This window comes from Bufo bufo, chromosome 8 (assembly GCF_905171765.1).
Source record: "Bufo bufo chromosome 8, aBufBuf1.1, whole genome shotgun sequence".
In the NCBI taxonomy this organism is placed as follows: domain Eukaryota; kingdom Metazoa; phylum Chordata; class Amphibia; order Anura; family Bufonidae; genus Bufo; species Bufo bufo.
The window spans coordinates 180372775-180398964 of record NC_053396.1 but is presented as its reverse complement, the minus strand read 5'-3'; the positions used below and the strand labels follow the sequence as shown (position 1 = coordinate 180398964).

Sequence of the window (26190 nt, the reverse complement as noted above, 5' to 3'; positions counted from 1 at the left end):
TGGCAGGTTATCTCCTTGTGGAACAAAGGATCGGTCACGATAACATTAAACATGTCTGGTCCTTCCTGACATCATCTGTCCGAGGAGTCAGGAGTCCTCATCCACGTAAAATTGTCGGCTAGCCCTGCAAAAATCAGGGGGTTCAACTAGCTTTTTCAGGGGATATCCATCTTTGCAGTGTATAGGGTGAAATTCATGGCAGATATGCAAGATTTCCATCGCAGAATCGCAAGAAAATCCTCCCCATGTGGCCCCACCCTTAGTGTATGGAAAAAAAAATAATATGTCTGTATCAGCGTCGCCTCAGAGCACTGAAATGTAAAGACTGAGATTTCTTCATATTTTTTTTTGTTATCCATTAGAACATTCTTCATGCATGAACACAAGCAATGCATTAGACATGACCTCCCCCAGGTCACTGACTCATGTCAGGAGCAGTAGATGTTCTCAGAACAAAGAGGGGGGGAGGGGGTTGCACAGACAACAAAATGACATTTTTGGCCCCTGGAATAAGTTCAGGTCATACACTGTATTAACCTCTTCTATGCCTGTACAGTCGATATATACACTCACCTAAAGAATTATTAGGAACACCTGTTCTATTTCTCATTAATGCAATTATCTAGTCAACCAATCACATGGCAGTTGCTTCAATGCATTTAGGGGGGTGGTCCTGGTCAAGACAATCTCCTGAACTCCAAACTGAATGTCAGAATGGGAAAGAAAGGTGATTTAAGCTATTTTGAGCACGGCATGGTTGTTGGTGCCAGATGGGCTGGTCTGAGTATTTCACAATCTGCTCAGTTACTGGGATTTTCACGCACAACCATTTCTAGGGTTTACAAAGAATGGAGTGAAAAGGGAAAAACATCCAGTATGCGGCAGTCCTGTGGGCAAAAATGCCTTGTGGATGCTAGAGGTCAGAGGAGAATGGGCCGACTGATTCAAGCTGATAGAAGAGCAACGTTGACTGAAATAACCACTCGTTACAACCGAGGTATGCAGCAAAGCATTTGTGAAGCCACAACAGGCACAACCTTGAGGCGGATGGCCTACAGCAGAAGCAGAAGACCCCACCGGGTACCACTCATCTCCACTACAAATAGGAAAAAGAGGCTACAATTTGCACGAGCTCACCAAAATTGGACTGTTGAAGACTGGAAAAATGTTGCCTGGTCTGATGAGTCTCGATTTCTGTTGAGACATTTAAATGGTAGAGTCTGAATTTGGCGTAAACAGATTGAGAACATGCACCCTATCCTCTGATGGCTACTTCCAGCAGGATAATGCACCATGTCACAAAGCTCAAATCATTTCAAATTGGTTTCTTGAACATGACAATGAGTTCACTGTACTAAAATGGCCCCCACAGTCACCAGATCTCAACCCAATAGAGCATCTTTGGGATGTGGTGGAACGGGAGCTTCGTGCCCTGGATGTGCATCCCTCAAATCTCCATCAACTGCAAGATGCTATCCTATCAATATGGGCCAACATTTCTAAAGAATGCTATCAGCACCTTGTTGAATCAATGCCACGTAGAATTAAGGCAGTTCTGAAGGCAAAAGGGGGTCCAACACCGTATTAGTATGGTGTTCCTAATAATTCTTTAGGTGAGTGTACGTATACCAGGTATCCATAGGAAACTGCATTCAAATTGGTGTATGATATGTTTGTAAAGCCGACTAAGCAATACGTGGCTGCAGGGTCAGACTACACCCAGGGTCTGTTTGTAGTCTGTAACCGTGGAGACATAAAGATCTGGACATAAGCTGCATACACAAAGGCTAATTGTCAAGTTTCTTATTTTTTGTTACATTTTTAGATGTATTGGAAGAATATAAATGATGGACTGGTCATGCAATTATGCACATAGAAAATTAAGAAAGCTGGGTTAGTGTTTGAGGATATGGCTAGCGTGAAGTATCGGGCTGAAATTGGATAGTAGAAGGTAACCTGTAACACCTGCTTAATGATTCCACTAGAAGAAGTATCAGGTTAAAGTAGGAGATGTGTTCTGGCTTGACCAAGAGTCTTATGAGTCGAACTAACAGCATGATAGAGATCTACAGTGCTGTCCATAATTATTCATACCCCTGGCAAATTTTTACTTAAAGTTACTTTTATTTAACCAGCAAGTAATTTTTTGACGGGAAATGACATAGGTGTCTCCCAAAAGATAATAAGACGATGTACAAGAGGCATTATTGTGGGGGAAAAACATTTCTCAGCTTTTATTTACATTTGAGCAAAATATACAAGATGTTCCGCACTGTGGAAAATCTCAGAGGACGTGGTCGGAAGCCAAAAGTGACACCTGTGCTGGCCAGGAGGATAGTTAGAGAGGTCAAATAGAATCCAAGGATCACCACCAAGGCCATCCTGGTGAATCTGGGCTCTGCTGGTGGCAATGTCTCAAGGCAGACAATCCAACAGATACTGCACAATGCAGACCAAGGAGGACGCCACTTCTCCACATAAGGCAGACAAAAGCTCGCTTGGCCTTTGCAAAAGCTCATCTGGACAAAGAAGAAGACTTCTGGTCTTCTGTGTTATGGTCAGATGAAACAAAAATTGAATTGTTTGGTCACAATGATGTTTCCTTCATTTGGCGTAAAAAAGAAGAAGCCTTTAACCCAAAGAACACCATCCCCACTGTCAAACATGGTGGTGGGAACCTAATGCTTTGGGGGTGTTTTTCAGCCAATGGACCAGGGAACCTAATCACAGTAAACGGCACCATGAAAAAAGAGCAATACATGAGGATTCTCAACGACAACATCAGGCAGTCTGCAGAGAAACTTATCCTTGGGCACCAGTGGACATTTCAGCATGACAATGACCCAAAACACACAGCAAAAGTGGTGAAGAAATGGTTAGCAGACAACAACATTAACGTTTTGGAGTGGCCCAGCCAGAGTCCAGACTTGAATCCAATTGAGAATCTGTGGAGGGAGCTAAAGATCAGGGTGATGGCAAGAAGACCCTCCAACCTGAAAGATTTAGAGCTCATTGCTAAAGATGAATGGGTAAAAATACCTGTGGAGACATGCAAAAAGCTGGTCTGCAATTATAGGAAGCGTTTGATCGCTGTAATAGCCAATAAAGGCTTTTCTATTGATTTATTGAGAGGGGTATGAATAATTTTGGACTGGACACTTTTTGCTCAAATGTAAATAAAAGCTGAGAAATTTATTTTTTCCACAATAATGCCTCTTATACATCGTCTTATTATCTTTTCCCGTCAATATGCTGCCCTATATGAAAGTTTGAATAAAATGTCTGGGGTCTCGAGGCTTGGAAGGGGCTTGCAATGTATGCAATGAATATTGTTAAGTTTAGGTAAACTCAAAAGCATTAAACATATGCTTTCCATGTGTGGTGCCGTCTGCGCTGTTTGAATGATATGGTTTGGAGAACGTTTTCTGGAGTATTGTCGTTGGAAGATTCACTGCATATCCCTGGCAACATACGCAGCTTTCACTGAGGATTTCATCCTTTGCATTGACTACCAGTGAAAGCTCTGAAACACATTGATGGGAGGTGAAGATGGAAGTAACTAGTTTATCCTCTTATTCTACCTTTAGGGTATGGCCACACGGTCTGGTTTTTCTGATGCGTTTCGAAGACAAAATCAGAAAAGTATTAAAAAAAACTGATTTCTTTTTTTTTTCACTTCTGGTTATGGCTTCCAGGAAACCTGAATGTGTGGCCGTACCATTAGGAGCACAGTCAGGTTCCCATTTTGGGAAGCCATGTATCTGTAAATGGGTGCTATGCAGTTGCAATAAAACGGGTTGTCTTGATTCAGCAGCGGTATAAGGGCTCATGCACACGACCGTATGTATTTTGCGGTCTGCAAAACGCAGATCCGCAAAAAATACGAATGATGTCTGTGTGCATTCTGTATTTTGCGGAACGGAACAGCTGGCCCCTAAAAGAACAGTCCTATCCTTGTCTGTAATGCGGACAATAATAGGACATGTTCTATTTCTTTGCGGAACGGACATATGGAAATGGAATGCAAACGGAGTAACTTCCTTTTTTTTGCGGATCCATTGCAATGAATGGTTCCGCATACAGTCCGCAGAAAAAACGGAACGGACAGGGAAAGAAAATACGTTCGTGTGCAGGAGCCCTAACTGAGTAATTTAAAGTAACAATGCAGCTGAGGGAGCTGTAAAACTTCAGGGAGGATTCACACTGACATCAGTTTGTATATGGGCACCCTGTGTTCTGCCATAGGGCGCTTCTTTTTGGTGTTCTATACTTGCATAATGTATAAAAACTTTCCACAATTTTATGGATTCCTGGGAGGTACATACTGTCCCATAGGGGTGGCCAGCACACCGCTGTAATAACTCACAACACAACCATGGATGAGGATATTACTCATCATGAAGAATCGTTCCCATTGAAGCTCTTGAGATAAAAGAACTTCCAGAATTCAATAAACATCACGTGCAGTTGCAAAATGTCATTTTGGCTCCAACTAAGCAACAAAAACATCTTCTGAGGAGCCCTAGAATAAAACAAGCAGCATTTCATGAGAAAGGTACATTTTTCATTCAGTGTCTCTTCCTTTAAATGTCACTTCAGTTAATGCAGTGCTTCTCAAATAGTGGGGCACGCCCCCCAGGGGGGCGCCAGGCTCCGTAAAGGGGGGCTAGTTCAGGGCCGGCCTTTGGGGTGTGCGGGCTGTGCGGCCGCACAGGGCGCCATAGCAACAGGGGCGCCGGGCGGCCGACAGCTCGCAGTGTAATATGCGGCAGGGAGATGAGCGCTTCCATTGTGGAAGCGCTCATCTCCCGTCTGATCAGAGGCCGGCGCAGGCGCTGGACGCGATGTACGGAGCGGGGGCCGGGGGAGGGACTGGGAGGAGGAGCTGGGGGTCGGCAATAACGGTGGGGCGGTGCGGTCACTGTACTATAGCCCCGCCCCACCGCTCCCTCCGGTATACTAATATAAAATGTATTATTGAATTAAAAGTTATTAAACATGCCCCCCTCACTCCTAATAGTACCGTATATCCGAATTTCTTCTGTATAATGCCGGCAGGCGGGCCGGGCGGCCGGCGCGTCCCTCAGTGATGTCACGTGCCTGCGCCGCGTCCCTTAGTGACGTCACTTGTCTGCGCAGCCTGCTTCATTCATAAAGCAAGCGGCGCAGGCACGTGACATCACTGAGGGACGCGCCGGCCGCCCGGCCCGCCTGCCGGCATTATATAGAAGAAATTCGGATATACGGTACTATTAGGAGTGAGGGGGGCATGTTTAATAACTTTAAACGGCGGCGGCGGGCACACGGAATCTGTGGATGGCACAGTTAAGGGGTGGGGGTCTGTGGATGGCACTGTTATGGGCTGGGGGGGCACTGTGGATGGCACTGTTATGGGGTGGGGGGTCTGTGGATGGCACATATATAACAGTGCCAGCCACAGATCCCCCTGTAACAGTGCCAGCCACAGATCCCTCCATAAGTGTCCGTCATCCACAGATCCCCCCATAAGTGTCCGTCATCCACAGATCCCCCCATAAGTGTCCGTCATCCACAGATCCCCCCCATAAGTGTCCGTCATCCACAGATCCCCCCATAAGTGTGTGTCCGATCCACATTTCTCTCTTTTTTTATTCTCTTATACGTTAATAAGGATACAGTGTTATGCAGAGGTGTACTTATAACAATTTTATAGACAAATGATACTATTTACAGTCGCGCGGGGGGCGCGAAATGTTTTCTTCTTCCTAGGGGGGGCATGACAGAAAATAATTGAGAAGCACTGAGTTAATGAGATGATCTGCTGTCAAGAGACTACAGTGTAAGGATTTCTAGAGCAGTTCTTTTCCCAGAAGACCCCAGTCTGTGATGAAATGTAGGCTTGGAAGGTGATGAGAGACAATTGGGGCTGGATTAAAGAGGAGGAGAAGGAGGGGAGTGGATCAAATTCTGCAGCCCCATGTACAGCTGGGGAGGAAGGGAGCCTAGAAGAGTGAGCGATAGGTGTGAGAGAGACGCTGACAGATGGGGATGAGACAGACAGGAACGTGTAGGAGACACATTGCAGGAGACTGAAGAAATAGCTGGAGTCAGCCTGAACAAGTTTGAATGGGAATGACAGATTTCTGAAGATGAGGTGGCACGCTCTTCTCTATGCTGAAAGTCTGAGGCATTAGAGCAGACAGGATGGAGGGAGCTGTTCCCGCAGATATAGGGGAGGCAGGAGAAGAGAATGAGTAATTTGAGGGAGGAACAAAGAAAAGTTCAGTCGGGTTTAAGAAAAGTCAGAGGAAGCGTAGAGACCTCTGGAGTCAAAAACTGTGCCATCCGTGGATCCATCAGCTGGCACCCATGACAATCCATTCAGCTCTTACTTTCTGGCTAGTGCTGGTCACCCCCGCCTGGGTGGTGAGAGGTCACCCACAGTGTCTGGATTACAAACCCCCATTTCAGCCCTCAAAACCCCTGGCTTTTTGCACAACTTATTCCTCCTTTGGATGCTGTGATGCAGATAAGGACAAAGCTATTGCTGATAGGTTCCGCTACATCACTGAGTTCCTGGACCACACTGGGGTCAGCGTCTGTGGAGAGTACATCCGGAATATCCTGTGCCAGGTACTGATCTTCAGCAGCAACGATCTTCTCATAAAAATATCAGTGTTTTGTCTTTCTTTCTTCCATCCCAAATGTCAAAAAATGCCTTCATGTCCTTCTCACACCTTTCTCCTGTCCATCCATCCAGCCTTTTTTTGTATCTCTTATAATGTCACTGCCACCCGTCTGTCTTCCCCTCTTGGTCTTATCTTCTCGTTAGCTAATTTTTGACTTGTCTGCCCTGCTCAACAATACTTTCATGTCACACTCATTTATTTCTCCTGCCCACAAGGTTAATATTTCACCCATCCCATAGGAAGCCCAACTCTCGGACCCCCTACAACTTTCACTGAGCCCAGATCAAGTTTTATAGACAAAGCTGTTCTACCTCACATATCTCTATTCTCTTCCATGCACAACGTTTTGTCAAATCCCTCATTTCTTACATAGGCTTTACACTCTATTAAGGTCCACCCTGTGTTCACTCCTATTCGTAACCCATTAGACACCACCTTTCTCTACGTTCATACTGCTTTCTCACAACTCATTTCCATAGTTGTTTTTTTTACATGTCTCGTGTTCATTCTTCTGCCTCTCTTTCCTCTATCCTAACTTCTAGATCTCTTACACTGTGGTCTAAACTCATGTATCTGTCTTTCATGGCTTTTGCTCCATTAGCCCACTCTCCATTGTCTCTTGAATTCCCCTCACTTCCAAAATAACATCTTTCTCCTTTGAAACTGGCCAAAACCAATAGTTTTGTGACCACATAGACATGCTTGTACTTTGCCTTTCTTCCTGAGACACAGCAGTGTAGATTAATTCAGGTTTCCTATAAGTGTTGGAGTAAAGTCTTTCCAGGCCAAAATTGAGCAATGTCTAGGTGTATGGAAGAAGAATAGAGATATTTCATGGCTTCTTGTGGTCTTCTCATTTAAGGCTTATGCTGAATGTATTGTTGCAGACCCATCTTCTCTCATGGGGATCTTACCTTCCATTTTACCTCATCTGTTTTCCTTAGATGTCTACCATCCTCCTCTTCCACCCTTTTCTACCCCTCTCTCTCCTCCTCCTCCGCTTCCTCCTAAAGCAACTCCTGCCCGCAGTTTATTTTCCCACATTTAATAGCAAGTGACTCCATCCTGTCTGCCTGACCCCTACTGGTCCTGTCTCTCTCCCCTCCTTTCTGTCTCGTCACGTCTACTTGCATCTTTCGTTCGTACTTTTCCATTCTTGACATTGGTTTGAAAACTGTGAGACCTTTGTAAGACTGTGTATATGATGCACCATGTAATATAGTAATTTGTTTTTGGTTTCATTCAGACACCAGGGATAATTAATGATCTTCCCCAATCTTCCACTACGTTTTCCTGCAGCTCACAGGCAGGCAGAGCAGATTGTACGGTTAATATTACAGCTGGCGTCCGGACAGGGAATTCTGCATGTGTGAGAGGAAGCAGCACAAGGCTCCATTGTGGTCTTTAAGGAAACCCCTTGTGAGAGGATGAGAGAAAACTATGTCTGGAAGCCAAATATATACACAGGGGCCAGAGACTAGAGAAAGGGGCTGATGATCCGGGAAGGAAGGGGGGGGGGGGGGGGGAGACCCCGGGAGACCCCTGCAGGCAATGTGACCAGTAACAAGTGTTTGTTTCCGAGTATTTCCATTATAAGTGCAGGTCCCATAGTCTGTTTCATCTACTCCATGTTTGCCTGTACCTCCAGAAAAAACTATGTCACAATCCCAGCACTTTAACATACACAACTGCATAATATATGAAATGTACCTACACCTGTTACATCAAATACCTGCAGAATGCATTGTCTATATGCACATTTATAAATTTACTAGCAGTCAAAAGTCATTTACGTACCATAAAGACAGCCAATGCAGCTACAGTACTATATTTGCCACTCAAGCTGATGCCATGTTCCTCATAGTTGGTGTGAACCTGTGCTGGCCTCTCACGCTCCACAAACATGGCAAGGTCAATTAGTAATGTAGATGGGAACTGTTTAAAGGTCTCACTGCGGTTTTCTCCTACATGGAATGAGAATAAGAAATTGCAACTTGGCCTTTTATAACTTGGAAGATGGGGCTGAGGGTTGGTTCCTCAACCAACCCTTGTCCCCCATGGTTGGTGTGAACCTGTGCTGGCCTCAGACCTTACAGAACCATGGCAAGGTTATAAGTAATGGAAATGCAAAGTGTCTAAAAGTCAGTTTACCCTTTTCTCCTACATGGGATGGGAATAAGAAGTTGAAACCAAGTAACATAGCCTTCTGTATATCGGAAGATGGGGGTAAGGATTGGTTCCTCAATGAACACTTGTCTCCCATGGTTAGTGTGAACCTGAGCTGGGCTCCAACCCTCCACAATGTTGGAGGAAGGGAGCCCCCCAACATGTTGGATGGGGCTGATGGGGCTGCCCATGATTGGGGTGAACCTGTGCTGGCCTTCCACTCTCCAGAACCATGGCAAGGTTATAAGTAATGGATATGGGAAGTGTCCAAAAGTCACATTACCCTTTTCTCCTACATGGGATCGGAATAAGAAGTAACATAGCCTTCTGTATCTTGGGAGATGGGGGTAAGGGTAGTTCTTCAATGAACACTTGTCTCCCATGGTTGGTGTGAACCTTAGCTGGGCTCCCACCCTCCACAATGTTGGCAAAGTTTAATAAGTAGTGGAGAATGGAACTGTCCAAATGTCACATTGCCCTTTTCTCGTACATTGGATAGGAATAGGAAGTTGCAACTAAGTGGCCATCTATATCTACGGGGTAAGGGCTTTTTTCTCAACCAAAACTTGAACGTCTGAAAAAGTTTTCATTGTATAGTCATGGTACACCTATAAACTCCATTATAATCTGGTTTCATCTTATTTTCTAGGAATGTTCACCCTATGCAGCCCATTTATATGATGCAGAAGATGCCAACACTCCTCTTCGTGACCTCCCTGGTCTATGTGGTAATTACTGTACAGAATTCTGGTTCCGGTGCCGGTCTACACTAAGTCTGATCGTTGAGGACCAAGACCTATCAGCTATAGAAAGTGATGTTGTTAAATTCTGTCGTCTCCTGACAATAGACGATGTAAATTACTGTTACCCCAATGTCTTGACGAATGCAGAACTAAACTCTGGCCTTGGGAACATGCAGGAGGATGAAGACGGATGTCTTCAGTTGTGCTTACAAGAGATAGCCAACGGACTACGGAATCCAGTTGCTATGGTGCATGCCAGTGATGGAACCCACCGCTTCTTCATAGCAGAGCAAAAGGGCTATGTATGGGTCTATCTCCCAAATGGTTCAAGAGTGGACAAACCTTTCCTTAATGTTTCCAAAGCTGTTCTTACATCCCCTTGGGCAGGAGATGAAAGGGGATTTCTGGGTATTGCTATGCACCCCAATTTTCGACACAATGGAAAATTCTATGTTTACTACTCTATCTATGCAAAGAAGGAGGAGAGGATACGAATTTCTGAGTTCCACGTATCTACTGAAGACATGAACATGGCGGATCACAAATCCGAACGGTATTAAGGAAGGGTGGGAGAAGCTTTTCTATTCATTAGTGCACCTAAATGGTTATAATCCTAGATACAACATGAATATCGACTAATAAAACCAATTTTTAAAAGGATCAGGAGAATTTTGATGTGATCATAGAGTCCATCATGCTACCACTATGTGGCTTTTCTTCCCAATCTCATATAGTTAACATGCATCCATTCATATTATGGCTATAGCTTATAGAGGGGGATGAGATTAGAAAAAAGGTCTGTGTTTTTTTCCCTCCAGAACAGCGCCATTCATGTCTATTAGCTGTGTTTGGTATTGCAGCCCCTATTCAAGTGGTAGCGTGATGACCCGTGTCTGGAGACACATCAGTGGACATATGCACAGACCATGCACTTAACTTTCTATTTAATACTACCATATACACAAATAATTTGGACTTTCCGGCATAAGAATGACCACAGCTGTGGTATGTCACCAGTCCTTTAGCCATTGAACCCTGTGTTTACCTCATCTGGTATTTGACAATTGCAGAGTAAGGTCTGATTTATATCCAATTGTAATCCGAGAGGAGGAATGTGACGGAACTTTTCCATATTAATTGTCTGGCTGGGTGTAATCTATACTTTGTGGTGAGGAGTCTGTGTGTACTGGGCAGGAAGGGAGGATGTAGGGACAGCTCAGCATGCACGTACGCCATACACGATACCCTTGCACCTCCTCTTTTTGTGGATGGACTTTAGAGATCACTCACTGAATTTTGAAGAAAAAGTTAATACAATGCAGACAGAAACCAAGTGATTTCTAGGGCATGGTTTATGGAGGTAGACCTTATTACTATTGTTTTTGTCTCATCAGTCAGGACCACCATGAGAAATATCTGAGCCCCATATGGACAAATGTCCATCGCCTCCACTTTGTACCCAATTGCATACATCACGTTCCACTTTTCAGCCCCATAGCCCGCTGAATTTGATCTTCACTAACTGAAGCCTATAGTATAAAGTACACATCTGTGGCCACCAAATGAAGGCCACCATGTTGAGAACCTGGTCACCTCCATTTCCTAATAAATTTAGCAATTTTATTTAATAAGTGAATTTTTGTAGCCCCCATGCAGAGACTGTTGGGTAGCAACCCTAAGACAAAAGGTCCATATTTCCCTGGGCCCCTAACAGCAGTGCCTCCTTTACTGACCTGATGCCAACCTGTATTATAGTGTAGAAAAACGCATACAAAACTGCATGTAAAAACATTAAGGGGTTGTCCACTGTGGACAATCCCACATTTGTTAGAATGGCCGCCTGATCATACACTGATCACCTCGTATCCCACCGATCAGCGGTGGAGGAACCCCACAACAAGAGTTCAGTTCCACTGCAGCGCCACCACAGGGGAAGTAAAGCATTACACATTTCCCACTGAAGTCAATGAGATGTCCATGTAATGTATGACTGTGTCAGGTCCTCCAAAGAAAGGGAAGCTCTCTATAGCCACTCTCTGCTCTGAGGTTATTGAACAAGATACCTCCTCTATTATCTTAGAAGTCCCTGCAAATATTAGAAAATGAATTGTTTAAACCATGTGAAATAACTACACGTCATCTACCTATGGGCTGATATGATCACATAATACATTCATTAGGTATAGGTTGTGGCCCCTGACCTAAAGATTATGCAAATGTTATATATTACCCTGGATAACCTAATATGTCTGCTCCATAGAGTTATCATAGAGGTCACGGAGCCTGCATCTAATCACAATGGTGGCCAGATCCTGTTTGGAGTAGATGGATATTTGTACATATTCACTGGGGATGGTGGACGATCTGGAGACCCATTTGGAGAATTTGGGAATGCTCAAAACAAGTGAGTACAATTATTTCTCCATTATAAATACTAAATAAATAGTTAGAGCCTATTAACTGTAAGTAACAGAAAACGGGAGACGGGAAGAGAAAGGTCTACAGTTTTATAAAGAACCTTTGGTACCCCCAGGAAATTGAACGTATCCTGTGGAGGCAATGTATACAAACACAAGGGCTTAAGTAGAGGGAATAGAGGGCCTTCAGTTACTAACCCAGGGTTCTGAGGGAGCTTAATGTCCACAAAAGGGAAAGCGACATACGGTAACTGTGCAATGTGATAGTTGAGGGATCCCATTGAAAGTTTTTGATTAGGGTTCAGAAGCTTCTGCATGAAGATATATTTGGCAATAAATATATTTACTTTTTATGGAATAAGAAAAGGCCATGAAGGGATATCCCTACATATTGCAGATCTTCTGACTCCATGTGTGTGTGTATTAACAGGTCCTCTCTCCTGGGCAAAGTTCTACGTATTAATGTTACAGGGAATGACAAGGGCCCACCATACCGCATACCAATTGACAATCCCTTTCTGAGAGACCGTAAAGCAAGACCTGAGGTCTTCGCCTATGGTGCCAGGAACATGTGGAGATGTTCAGTGGACAGGGGAGATCCAATCACCAGGAAGGGTCATGGACGCATTATTTGTGGTGATGTGGGCCAGAACAAATTTGAGGAGGTGGATCTCATCCAGAAGGGAGGAAATTATGGCTGGAGAGCAAAGGAAGGGTTCTCTTGTTATGACAAAAAGTTGTGTAACAATGCTTCACTTGGTAAGTGACTTTAAACTGGATGGTAATCTATTGGTGTAACCTACTGGTTTGTCCAGGATAGGTGTGTGTCTGAAGAACTAGGGTTTGTCTCATCTTGGTCTTTTATAGCCGAGATGGGAAAAACCCACAGTAAGTGCCAACCTGTGAAAGGCTGAGATGGGACAACCTCTTTAAAGGCATTATCCGGGATTAGAAATACGCGGCTGCTTTCCTGTAAAAACTGTTGAGAAATATATGGGTCATATGCAAAGCATATGTAGATAAAGGGGCTGGATCAGCCCACGTACATAATTTCTAAATTTTGGGGGGCATCTTCCTTTATTCCAGTCAATGTTATTAGCCAATGCTCACTTACACCTAAGAACAGGATATTATAGACCAAGGGTTGTCCACCTTTGGCACTCCAGCTGCCATGAAATTACTATTCCCAGCAAGTGCATTTGCTTGGCTGTTTGTGTAACCGCCATAGAAATAAATATGGCATTCTGGGAGTTTGCTGATCCCTGTGATAGACTTTCACAATTGGTTTTGGCTTTGGAGTGTATTGAATGTCTGGAGATATGCCCAGTATAGTTAGCTAATATATTCCAGAGAATCACGCAATTCAGTTCGTATATTATCTGAACGGATCCAGCAAAGTCATCTGACATAAAGAGTCATGGAAAAATATTTCCTAAATCTGGAGAGGATTACACAACCTATCCACTAGTATCTTAGTGTATAATGTATCCTGACTGATCCACATCACTAGGAGTCACCACATCTGTCTATCACATGAAGAGTCTTCATTAAAGGGATTCCGATCTGCTCTTCTATACAGTTTCAGTTTTCCCCTGATATCCTGACCTCTCATTTACCTATTTCAGATGATATCTTACCAATATTTGCCTATCCACACTCACTTGGGAAGTCAGTGACCGGAGGCTATGTCTATCGTGGATGTCAAATGCCCAATCTTGTAGGACGTTACATCTTCGGGGATTTCATGAGTGGGTGAGAATAACTATCACTAACTCTACCGCAGATTACGTGGTCCCCATGTTGTCCTCTTCAAACAGCTGATCGATGGGGTATGGGAATTGGACCCCTGCCAATTTGATATTGATGACTTATGCTAAGGATAGGTCATCAATATTAAAGGGGTTGTCTCCTCTCAGACAATGGGGGCATAGCTATAGAATATGCCCCCATTGTCTGATAGGTGCGGGTCCCTATTTCGAGAAAGGAGCCCTGAAAGTGGTGGCGGGTGCGCTGTGCACGCGCAGCCACCCTCCATTCATTTTCTATGGGGCCGACGAAAATAGCCGAGCACTGCAAAGCAAGTGAATAGGAGCGGTGGCTGGTCATGTGCGGTGCGCTCCCATTCACTTCTTTAGGAAGAGCGCTTGGTGGTGGCCGGACCAGAGTCCTCCAGCCACCACTTTGTGGGGCTACGTTCCCAATATAGGTATGGGTCCCATCAGTGGGACCTTCACCTATAAGACAATAGGGACATATCCAACGATATACCCCCATTGTCTGCGATGAGACAACCCCACTAAGCACATGGACAACCCCTTTAAATACACACACATCCCCATGCTGCCATTTATCAATATGTGTTAGATTTTCTTACTTTGTTCTAGACGCCTAATGTCTCTGAGAGAGGAGAAGGATGGGAAACAGTGGAACTACACAGAAATCTGTATGGGATCCGGCCAAACCTGCAACTTCCCTAAACTGATCAATGCCTACTATACTTATATCATATCATTTGGAGAAGACGAGGCAGGTAACATGTTATATGTATATCCATATGGTATACTGTATGTAAACTCATAGAAAATATAGTATAGGTCATAGTAGCGAGTGGGTGCAGAGTTAGCAGTCGCTCCTGGGCCTTACTGCTAGGCCCAATATAAATTGCACATAGTAGGTGGAAGACCCTGTTACAGATTTAGAGTTGTGTCCCAGGAGTTTCAAGTTAGGCCCTTGAATAGTTGGAGCATATATTTAAATGTCAATATGAAATATGAGGGAACTATTGCTATCAAGCGTAATTCTTGAAGGCGAGCACATAGAAAATACAATGTGGCTATAGGGGGAGGTTGCATAGTAAAAGAAGTACAGTGTAACAGGAGATGAGAAGCAATTGGCAATATAAAATTGCAGAAAATGGTCAGTGGTCATTTGTTATTTATGGGGGAAACTGGCAGCAGCGGTTCATTTTACCTGCAGCACCTCCGCAGTTGATATGAAGAATTACATGGTGACAATTTACATCACTTGCCAGGTCCTCCAGAGAGGGAGAGACCCTTTGCAACCACTTTCAGATCCAATTATTTGTTGGAGGTCCTGAAAGAAGGATCCCCCTACTAACTCAAATAGGGAAATTGAAAAAGACCAGTTGACCACATTGAACACCAGTGAATTCTCATGACTAGTGATGAAACCATCAGGACCAATATGGCGTGTGTCAAATCAGAGACTAGCAAATGCTTTTGTTAGACCAGGCACATTTCAACCTCAATATCTTCCTCATATCAATAAATTTTGTCTTTTGGAATATGGAGGATGTGAACGCATCACAAGACGTTAGAATAAAAATGACGTATTAATCGTCCATGTTTTTTCTTCTCTTTGAAGGTGAACTGTACTTTTTGTCCACGGGAACGCCCAGTGCAGCAGTGGCAGCAGGAGTCATGTACAAAATAGTGGACCCGTCAAAGTAATATATTACTTATATCTACTATATATGAGTCAGTGTTGGACACAGTGGGTTAAAGTTGAATTTATGGGAAGAGAAAGTACAAACCATATCTTATAGTGTCCATATATTTGGTCCTTCTGCTGATATGGACCTTTCAAGACACATACATTTTTATGGTAATCCCTGCTGCTGGTAGACTAAGGTCTCATGCACACTACTGCATTGAAGATAAATGTATGGATGTGGACTGTGATTCTGTGACTCCATAGGTCTCTAATTCTATAATGAAGAACCAATATATTTTCTCATCTGCTTGTATTATGCAGGTTTTTTTTACCCCCTCGTAGTATTACATCTAGGAAAGAATATGGTGCCTAATGGGCCACCATGTGGTAATGCAGGCCCATAATGCTTTACACTAGTAATTGGTGGAGAGTTAACCAGCCACGTAAGCAAGAGTTAAAAAATGATCGATAAATGACTTATGGGAAAATGTTCCTTCTCTTACCACAAACCTCCTCCTCTCCATCTTCTACGAGAAAATAAAAATACATTGTTCACCATTGAGAGGGTTCAAGGGCAGGACAAGGCCTCTTCATTGGTGTTTTCTTACAACCCCAGCCTGTCTTGGAGACTTCCTAATTGTCTTACCAGCAATGCAGATACATTTTCTCCTCTGATTTGTCTTAACAGAAGAGCTACTCCAGGCAAATGTGCATTTAATCCTCGACCTGTCCCTGTCAAGGGAAAACTGGTGGATTTCTATCCAAAGCAAAGTGAGTAATGGTCTGTAGGACAATATCCAGACACAGGTGCAGTCATGTTGTATGTGTTTGTCTTTCCCCATCAGCTGGAAACAGCTGGAAGATGGCAAGATGTTACCTAAGGTCATTAACTTGGTCAAAATATATTCACTGACTGATGCAGAAAGGGGTTAACTTATTATTTTTCTCCACAGAACTCATTCTAAAGTCTACAACTATGACAACTGAGTCCACTCCAACCTCAAGCTCGGCCAGATTGCATGACACAACCAGATTCAGCACAACATTAAAACCTCACTTTATTGCTACATCTCCTGCAAGCACACCATACAGGAGAATGACTACCCCTGGATATGTTACAGCTGCCCCTGTCCCTAAGCCAACAACGCCAAAGAAAGGGGTAACACCAGTCCCAAGGACAGAGAAAAGTTTAGTAACTGTGGCTAAGAAAGGAGGAAAGGTTACTGTGTCCTCCCGGTCTACAAGTCAATGGATTCCCACCAAAGGTTGGCAGAGTGAACTAAAAGAGGTCTTCATCACCACCAATAAAGGAAGATCACACTCGAGCTTTACTCCCAACCAGGGAACGTCCCACTCAAGGTACACGTCCCACTTAAAGACCACATCCCCAGCTCCTACAAGAAGAACCTTGGCAGGAAGTAAGACTACAGGCAAGAAAGGCCCAGGCGTAAAACGGAAGAAGAAAATCTTGAAGAAGCAAAAAGTAAAGATCATGAAAAAAATTAAACATGGGACTGTCCGTCTGATCAATGAAGATAAAAAGCCTGACCGAGGAAGGGTGGAGATCCACATTAATGGAGAATGGGGGACCGTCTGCAATGACAGATTTGACAGCAAGGCAGGCTCCGTGGTGTGCAGGCAGTTGGGGTACCCCTATGTATTGAAGGTTTCCAGAAAAGCTGAATTTGGGGAGGGCAAGGGATTGAGAATTCTCCTGGATGAGGTGAAATGTCATGGGTGGGAGAAAACCCTTTTGGAGTGTCGAAGGTCAAAGATTGGGGAACATGACTGTGCCCACGATGAGGATGTTGGATTGGTGTGTGGGATGGAGGATAGACACTTGGATAAAGACCTATGAACATAGCAAATAACTTTTTTGATTTCTTTTTCCCGAGACTTCTAGATAGTGATAAGCTGTAGGGGCAATATTCGAATTTGCGATATTTTGTAGAATATTCGTCATATATTCATGAATTCGCGAATTCAAGATTATATTCTTGATTGCGAAAATCGGCAATGTATTTTTCGCGTAATGTGCGCGAAATACCGGCGTGGGGTAGGCTACTTTTCTATTGGTTGCTAGGGATGTTGCTAAGCTGTGACAAAGCCTTCTCATTGGCCCACAAGCTATTCACTTGAATGAGATTGAGCTGTGCCTAGGTCATGTGACCGATAAATATGATATCTCTGGCCTAGGAAGACACCTAAGTACTCACGAACAGTGATGGCCAGTTCGCATTGTTCGCCCGCGAACATATGCGGGCTGCCATCTTTTTTCACAAGTCCGGAGCGGCACAGGTAAGTCCTTACTTGTGCCTGTGCGCGAGTCGGTCTGAAAACAAATGCGGTCACCGGGAGCAGGCAGTTCCGAGAACAGCCCGATGAAGGCCCCCGGTGGCTGTTCTCGTAACTGCCTGCTCCCGCTGACCGCATTTGTTTTCACACCGCCTCGCGCACAGGCACAGGTAAGGGCTTACCTGTGCCTCGCTGGACTTGTGAAAAAAGATGGCAGCCTGCATATGTTCGCGGGCGAACAATGCGAACTGGCCATCACTGCTCACGAAGCGCCACGGCCCTTTTGAACAGTTGATCGGCTGAAGTGCCAAGAGTCGGACCCCCGCTGATCTCATATTGATGACCTATCCTGAGGATAGGCCATTAAGATGAAAATCCCAGAGAACCCCTTTAAAGTGGAAGCTGTGCTTTTATATACAGAGAGGTGTCATGATGCTACTATTCGAAAGGTGGTAAATGTCCTCAGCTGGGCTCAGGGCATTGCCACGTCCAGCTCAACCACGGGTTATCTACAGCATAGCTGACTGTAACATACACCCATTAGTAATGCAGCAGGTCTGCACTTCCTTCTCTTTTTTGCCCATCTGCTGGACTGGTGTTTTTGTTTCTTTTTGCTGATGAAAGCAGAGATAAGAAATATATGTGACCCCCCCCAGCCTCCGGCTCTCCTGTCACATGATGCACGCTCAACGTACTTTGGTCTGACTAAAGGAAAGCTGGAAATGACTCAGCTGTTTCCACAGTGCGTGGCTGGGGTGTCGGCCACATGTCAGCTGCATGCTACTGCGCGTCCTGGTGTGCACTCCTGATTGCTGCACTGGCTGCTGTGGTGACAAAGTGAACAAGTTGTCCTCTTGCTGGAATAAAATGAATAGTCAGCTGAACAATCAGAGAAGTCATTGTTTTATTTTTCCCCACTCTGGAGGCGGTTGTGTGGCCCCTACAATCACATAGGATCGCATAGCTACAAATAGCAAAAGTGGGTTTTCCCACTAAAGTAGTGGCATGACCCATTCTCATCGAGGGGATAGCACTGCCAGGACCACTGCCAATCCTTAGTATTAAGGGGGCTGCTCTGCTAAAAACCTTGGGCGTAAAAAATAACTCATGGGTCCCATAGCAAAACTTGGAATGGGACCCCGCTCCACCATGACTACTTTCAGCAATGAGTTCAGAAAAGTTTATGATTGGTTTCTCTAATGCGCAGGTCTGATGCACACAGTGATGTCACAGTACATGGTGAGTGATATAATGATAGTGGGATTATGCATGCACTAGTGTAATAATAGTGGGAAAATGCACACAGTGATTGTGTCATCCCATTATAATGACATCACTATGTACATTACCCCTGTGCTGTGACATCACTGTGTGCATTACTACTGTACTGTCACATCACTATGTACATTATCCCTGTACTGTGACATCACTGTGTGCATTACCCCTGTACTGTGACATCACTGTGTGCATTACCCCTGTACTGTGACATCACTGTGTGCATTACCTCTGTACTGTGACATCACTGTGTGCATTACCCCTGTACTGTGACATCACTGTGTGCATTACCCCTGTACTGTGACATCACTGTGTACATTACCCCTGTACTGTGACATCACTGTGTACATTACCCCTGTACTTTGACATCACTGTGTGCATTACCCCTGTACTGTGACATCACTGTGTGCATTACCCCTGTACTGTGACATCACTGTGTGCATTACCCCTGTACTGTAACATCACTGTGTGTATTTTCCCACTATTATTACTTCGCTGTCTGCGTTATCCCATTATAATTGTGTGATGTAATAATAGTGGGAAAATGCACACAGTGATGTCACAGTACTGTGATAATGTACATAGTGATGTCACAGTACAGTGATAATGTACATAGTGATGTCACAGTACAGGGGTAATACACACAGTGATGTCACAGTACAGTGATAATGTACATAGTGATGTAATTATAATGGGTAACATAGGGTAACCATGCAAATCGATGTAAAATTTAGAATGAGACCACAGTCAGTTTTCTATGCCACCTTACATACATTTCACCAGTAACTGCACCTTTTGAGTTGAGAGGGGCCCCCTTAGTTGTTGGGCCCCACAGCACCAGCTATGTCTACTAGTCTACTACCCTGGTTGTTACACTCATGTCTGTGGCACCTTCGTAGATCTCTTCTGCTCCTAGCTATTCACTTGAATGGGTCTGCACTGCAGATCTCTGTGCACCGTGAAGACAGGAGCATCGCTCTGTAGGAAAATGCCAATAAATGCCATTTCCCCGATCATTCTCTGCATGGAAGATGGGAATACCTGGGTACATACAGATGCAGCAGAGGTGAGTTTGTATTATGACGATGTCATTTGCCATAGGAATGCAGGTAACTCTAAGTTTAAAGGGGTTGTCTCTTGAAGTCAGCACCTGAAGCTAGTTGATCTCTTACTCATGCCTGGCAGCAGCTTATCCCCTCTTCCCATCCCACATGCGAGCTCGTCAAAGCCAAGTGCAGATGTGTATGAGGAAGCCAGGAGACACAATTATCTAATGTGCATGGCCACTTTTAGTAACAGGGCGATTCTTCAGATGAAACACAGTATCTTAAAAAAGCAATCAAAGGGCTATAACCGTGATGGCCAGAGGAATAGTGTGAGCTCCAGTGTAAGAACTCAGCTCTAGAGCACCACCTAATGGAAGAATGTCCATATTACAGAAATAGGCAAGGATCAAGCCTGACAAGTTGGATATTTTCATTTGTTGGGTGCAGTAGTTGGCATACTTGCAAACAAACAATAGATCAGCTGCAGTGGACATGGAGACTCCGTAAACATTTGCTGAACAAGAAATTAATCTGTGCATCAATGGGGCAATTTTTCATTTAGGATTTCATTCAATTTCAATAAACCATTAACATACTTGTCTATTCTCCTGGATTGTCCATAAATCACCTGAAATAGGCGAGCTCTACCAAACACCTGACAAGCTGGAAGCTACCACTAGGTGGCGCTAGCTGCAGATTTACGTATGTGGTCTCTATTGACTTCAATGGGGAAGACAGCCAGAATGTTATCACTAATTTCCATGGCGCCATGCTGGCACGCTTTATGGAGGGTAGGGGAACACAGGAACACATATACTAATGTATGGCCAGCTTTTTGTGCCAATAGATAATCCAGTTTTTTTATCCCAAAATGTCAGCAATTATTATTGAAATAAATATCGTCAATATGTTCCCAACTAATATGCATTTAACCAGTTAAAGACTGGGCCTTTTACGCCCAGGTACATTTTTTTTTTTTTTTTTATAGCCATAACATTTTTCTCGTTTGGTGATGTACGGTAAATCATTTTTGCACCTTTTTTTCGAGGATGCATGGGGCCTTATTTTTTTGTCTTTTTTTTTTATTTTTTATCTTTTTATAACCAGGAAAAATAGTCTGTTTTCCAATTTTTTTAAATTTATTTTCTAATAGCACATTGTTCAACTTAAAAAAAATATATATTATTAATTTTCTTTATATACTTATTATTTTTTTATTTTACACTCTGTGCTCCTATAAGGTCATACAAGACTTTTGAGGGACAATAAACATTAAATTTTTTATTTTTTTTACATTTTTACAATCGCAGTACAACCTCACTGTAGAGCTGATCTGGGTTTGCTAAGACCCAGCAGCTCATGCAGACTCCTGGCCCCCAGCTATCACATGATTGCTGGGACCAGAGAAGGAGGTGGCATTGCTGCTTCCTGATCTCTATATACAGCTCTCGTTCAGCTGTATATAGAGCGATGTGGAAGACAGGGACAATGAAAAACTGTCCTTGCCTTCTCTATGTGGAGACCTGCTGTCACCAACAGTGGACTCCCTGCCCCCGCGGCTGCATCCAATAATGCTGCTTCAAAATGTTTTTAAACATCCATTCATTTAACCATTTGATGACCGCCATGGATTAAATACATCCGGGCGGTCGGCAAGTGGTTAAATACAAAGAACAGAAGCTGCTAGACACCTCTGGAGCAAACAGTCTGACCTGACCTCATCACTTTTACTTTTCTATGTCCGATCACACAAAATACCATTTTTCTATAAGAATCCTTTTGGGAAATTTTGTATCTGAATCCAGAGCCTAGATTCTGCTGTTACCTACATGTGATGGCGCCCCCTGCTGTTCTTTCAGTTCTCTCTCAGAACGACCACCTCGCCACCACCAATGGTGATAGGGAGTGCAGATTCCTATTGGCTGGCCTGTACAGAGTCAGGAATCACTCCACCGCCCGCGTACAAGACGATCCAGGTAGACTGAGCCTGTGTGACCACCAACACTGGACACATTAGGTGGAGGTTATCAAAGGGAATAAAAAGAACACTAGGGGGCACCCTCACAAGTATGCAACAACAACAGGAGTGTTTTTTAATAATTCCAATGGAAAAAAATGAATGAAATGTAATAGTTAATGGTGCGATGTCACCTTTTTGTCTGAGGGTGCATAGAGACACCCATCAATGAACAGCTTAACGCAGTATTAAAGGAGTTACTAATATTTTATTGAACAAACATACTGCATAGACGTCAGTGACGGTAAGTAAACGGTTAAAAACTCCATGTTACAAAGTGTACAATAAATTAATGAACAGACACAGATCATCTTCTGATGAACAGCTTCAGCCCACAGTCCATTACAAAATACAACATAAAAAAGTTAACATGTGCATATCGACATATGGACCAGTAGAAGCTTAGTCAGCGCCTCTGGTCTCTACAATTATAATGCAAAATGGTAACTGTTCGAGCATGCAAGTGTATGGGGGGTTGGGAAGAACAGCTGTCGGCTGAACACTCATTGCGCCAACAGCTGTTCCTCCCAATCCCCCATGCACATGCACGCTCGGTTAGGAGCAATAAGCTGCTTCATGATACCTCTGGTGATAGCTTATCACAAAGGATTGGGCATGTTGAAATCCAAGGTGACTGATCCTTCCTTCCTCCGACATCAGCTGTCAGGGAGGAGAGACTCAGTTCACCCCTATACACATTAGATAGTCATCCGGTCCCTGCAAAAATGCTAGCATGAAAATCCTGATCAGACATGCAAGATTTTATTATGCCCAATCCTGTTCTTCTACGTGAAGATGAGACTTCTGGCTGACTTGAGCATGCAAGTTTATGGGGAGGTTGGTGGGTGGAGATATCTTATAGGTATGGCCAGCGTTAGCCGCTTCCACCCGCATAGCCTTGTGTATGGTCTGGAAGTACTTTAACGGCTATGGACACCTTTTGGAGCAATATTTTTTATGATTGCATTTTACTCATTTCGAGCTAAAAATCTTTTTTTTCAATTGGTCTTTGTTAAAAATATTCAGCTGTTCTGTCATAAAGGTGTGAATCGTACTGTTACTTTGTGCAGGTCATCTAATAAACCTAATCTCTAAATTACTAAAAAGTCATAAAAACTAAAGGGCCCTTTACACAGGCCGACAATTGAACAGATTATCGCTAACGAGCTAGTTACTAGTAATGCTTGTTAGCAATGATCTTGCGGTGTAAATGCACCGCCGAATACCCGATAAACGACTGAAACACAGTGAAAATACAGAGCCTGCTACTAGAGAATCTCAAGGCTGAACAGAGAAAGGGGCTCAAAATGTTTAATAAAGACCAATTGAAAAAATGATTTTTAGCTTAAAATGAATGCAAAGCAATAATAATAAATAAATAAAAATGCCCCACAAAGTTGTACATAGCCTTTAAGAAGATCGTTTTACCATCTGCCCCATGGGTGGAAGCAACATTTGGGGGATGAAGACTGATAGGACGGGTGAGCTGGGCCATGGATTTAGACAACATTGAAGGCCAGCACCTGAAAGAAGCAGTTTATGGAGTCCATTTGGCTCAAGTTTCAATTAAACTACAAATTATACACTGGCCTACATGTTATGGCGTCCTTCCTATAGCCCTTACTATAGTGCATATTAGTGAATGCGGGTCTTCCATTCTCCATGGGGGGCAGTAATAAAATGACCTGCCTCGCTAGCCACCAATATGTCTGTCACCAGCCATAGATTTATATGTTTTTACGTCTTGGGAAAACAAAAACAGATCTGCTGCGCCTCCTGGATATGACTCAGTTGTCTCCAGGTCCACAGCAGCCATCTTTGTGTCATGGTATATACATACAAGGATCAACATTTCACATAAGGAAGACAACAATGAAGAATGTAAAGGTAAAAAAAAATCCCAATATTATTTACTTTACAGTTTTTCTTACAGTTTAGGTCTATGACCCCCCCCCCCCCCCCCCTTCCATGGAAATCATTCCATCTAACAAAAATATAGAATCTAAGATCTGCAATCTGACTGGCCACTAGGGGCAGTATGCTTTATATTACCACTGAGTCACAGAAAGAAGTCACCCGGGCTATTATATAAGTCCATTTCAGACCCTTGGTAAGACATAGACTTACATGGTAGTCACCACCTATAGGTTGCGCTACAGTTTTCTTCCCTTTAAAGGAGAGCCATATATTCACTTTCTTTCACTTAATGAAAAAAACACAAATGTAACCTGCATAATTAACATAGTCATCTTATTGGAAGCAGATCTAAGCAGTTCACGAGGCTGCGACAAGCACTGGTCAGCTGTGATTGCTGGTGGAACCGGGCAGCAAATATTCAATTCCTCTGCAGCGCCACCGCAGGAGACATGGAGTATTACACAGTGAATGGGTTATCCGTATAATTCACAGACGTAAGGTCCTCCAGAGAGATAGATGCACATCCCGACCTATCCCTTGGTTGAACTTAATGATCTTTTTGCAACTGTATTAAAGATGTAACTACTTTTTGGCTAATAGATAAGGCTCCTGAATGCCCTCTATTAAAGGGGTGGTCCAGTTTAAAGAGGAAGGTGATCGACCTATAATGAAGAGTAGATGATTATTTACCTGACAGCTTCAGTCCTCCCGGCGGGGCTCTCATTTCCTGGCTGCAGCAGTGAAATCACATTCATCATCACATAATGATTGCTGCAGCCAATCAATCACTGGCCTCTTCAGTGCAACATTAAGCCTAGTGATTGGCTGCAGCGGTCTAATGTTGTCGACATGATGTCACTGTTGCAGCAAGGAAAACAGAGCCCTGCCGGGAGGAAAGAATGGCGTGGGATCTATCAAGTAAGTAATCTTTGATTACGTATAACTAGTCGATCCTCTGAGTCATCTGGTTTCCTCTTGGACAACCCCTTTAAATCATTTCCCTAATGGGATCTTCAGAATCAAACAACCCTTTCAATATAGGAATATAACCCTTACAATTTCAGAGTAATTGTGCAAATAACAACAGTGCCGTTATCCATGTCTCAGCATTCGCATTTTTTGGGGGGATTGTCTCAAGAATGGGACTACGAAGAGGTGCATCTTGTGAGGGCTGCGTGTCCAAGTATTAAAATGTCTACGGAAACCAATCACATTCCAGCTCTCATGTTTTAAGGAAGGCTAGAAAAGCAGCAATGTGATCATCACATCATCAGTTTTTTCTGCGCTAGTTTTCCTGCTGAATTTTTCAAACCGTCTCAAGATAATAAAAAACAACATACATCTATAAGGTATACCGTATTACCTGGAAATTGTGCAAAACACAGATATCATCTCGGAATATCGCAACATAACAATAATCTGACCCACAAACTCTGACAATAATACTCACTGCATACAGGTTAACCCCTTAGTGACAACCAATACACCTTTTTATGGTGGTCACTAAGGGGCCTAAGGCTAGACTGCCGCCGTTTTACAGAGGCCCAGTCTAAGCGCTGCAGGGGTCTCCCGTGCAGCGGACAGCGGGGGCTCGGCTCTCACATGAGAGCTGGGCTTCTGCTCTAACTGCCCGGCAGAAGCATTGATCCGGGATGTTTAACCCCTTAAATGCCGCAGTCAATAGTGACTGCAGCATCTAAACAGTTACAGAGGGAGTGGACTACCTCTGTCTCCCGTCGGCACCCCACAAATGAAATTGCAGGGTGCCGATGTCTTGGCATGGCAGCCTAGGGCCTAAGGAAGGCCCAGGTCTGCCTTCAGTGTATTCCTAGCAGGCCATGCCTCTCTGGCGCACCCCGCTGGTGGAAGTTAGTATAGCACTAACAGAATAATACATTGCATCAGCAATGCAATGTATTATACAAGGGATCAAAAGAGCACTTTATTAAAGTCCCCTTGTAGGACTAGTACATAGTTTTAAAAAGTCTTATTAAATAAAAATAATCCAATTTAAAAAAGCACCTTCTTCCTCTTTTAAATAAAAACTTTTCAATTAAAAAAATTGCTAAACTAAAATCCCCTACACATATTTGGTATTGCCGCATCTGTAATGAGCCACAGTACACAATTATCATGTAATTTATCCTGTAGGGTGAATGCCGGAAAAAAAAATTATGCCAGAATTGCTGTTTT

The 26190-nt window shown here is 43.6% G+C and overlaps 1 protein-coding gene and 1 long non-coding RNA gene across 2 annotated transcripts; one reads left to right on the top strand and one right to left on the bottom strand.

Annotated features, from left to right (window-relative positions):
* On the bottom strand, positions 1-26080 carry LOC121009167. The gene is made up of 3 exons (XR_005780714.1): positions 25197-26080; positions 6141-6153; positions 1-11 (listed from the first exon to the last, which is right to left on the bottom strand). It is a non-coding gene; the product is annotated as an uncharacterized LOC121009167 (long non-coding RNA).
* LOC121009165 (HHIP-like protein 1) lies at positions 5789-17456 on the top strand. The gene is made up of 9 exons (XM_040442080.1): positions 5789-6612; positions 9484-10130; positions 11838-11981; positions 12425-12753; positions 13620-13746; positions 14379-14524; positions 15379-15460; positions 16136-16218; positions 16401-17456. The coding sequence occupies exons 1-9, from the start codon at positions 6349-6351 to the stop codon at positions 17303-17305; spliced, it is 2727 nt and encodes a 908-aa protein (XP_040298014.1). The 5' UTR covers positions 5789-6348; the 3' UTR covers positions 17306-17456.
* Positions 26081-26190: the final 110 nt, after the last annotated feature.

Bases quoted from the DNA above. Each gene is read 5' to 3' on its own strand.
- LOC121009165 (XM_040442080.1), top strand. From the start codon at position 6,349: ATGACAATCCATTCAGCTCTTACTTTCTGGCTAGTGCTGGTCACCCCC. The intron at 10,131-11,837 runs GTATTAAGGAAG...TCTGCTCCATAG, and splicing joins GCGGATCACAAATCCGAACG to AGTTATCATAGAGGTCACGG. The intron at 11,982-12,424 runs GTGAGTACAATT...GTGTATTAACAG, and splicing joins TTTGGGAATGCTCAAAACAA to GTCCTCTCTCCTGGGCAAAG.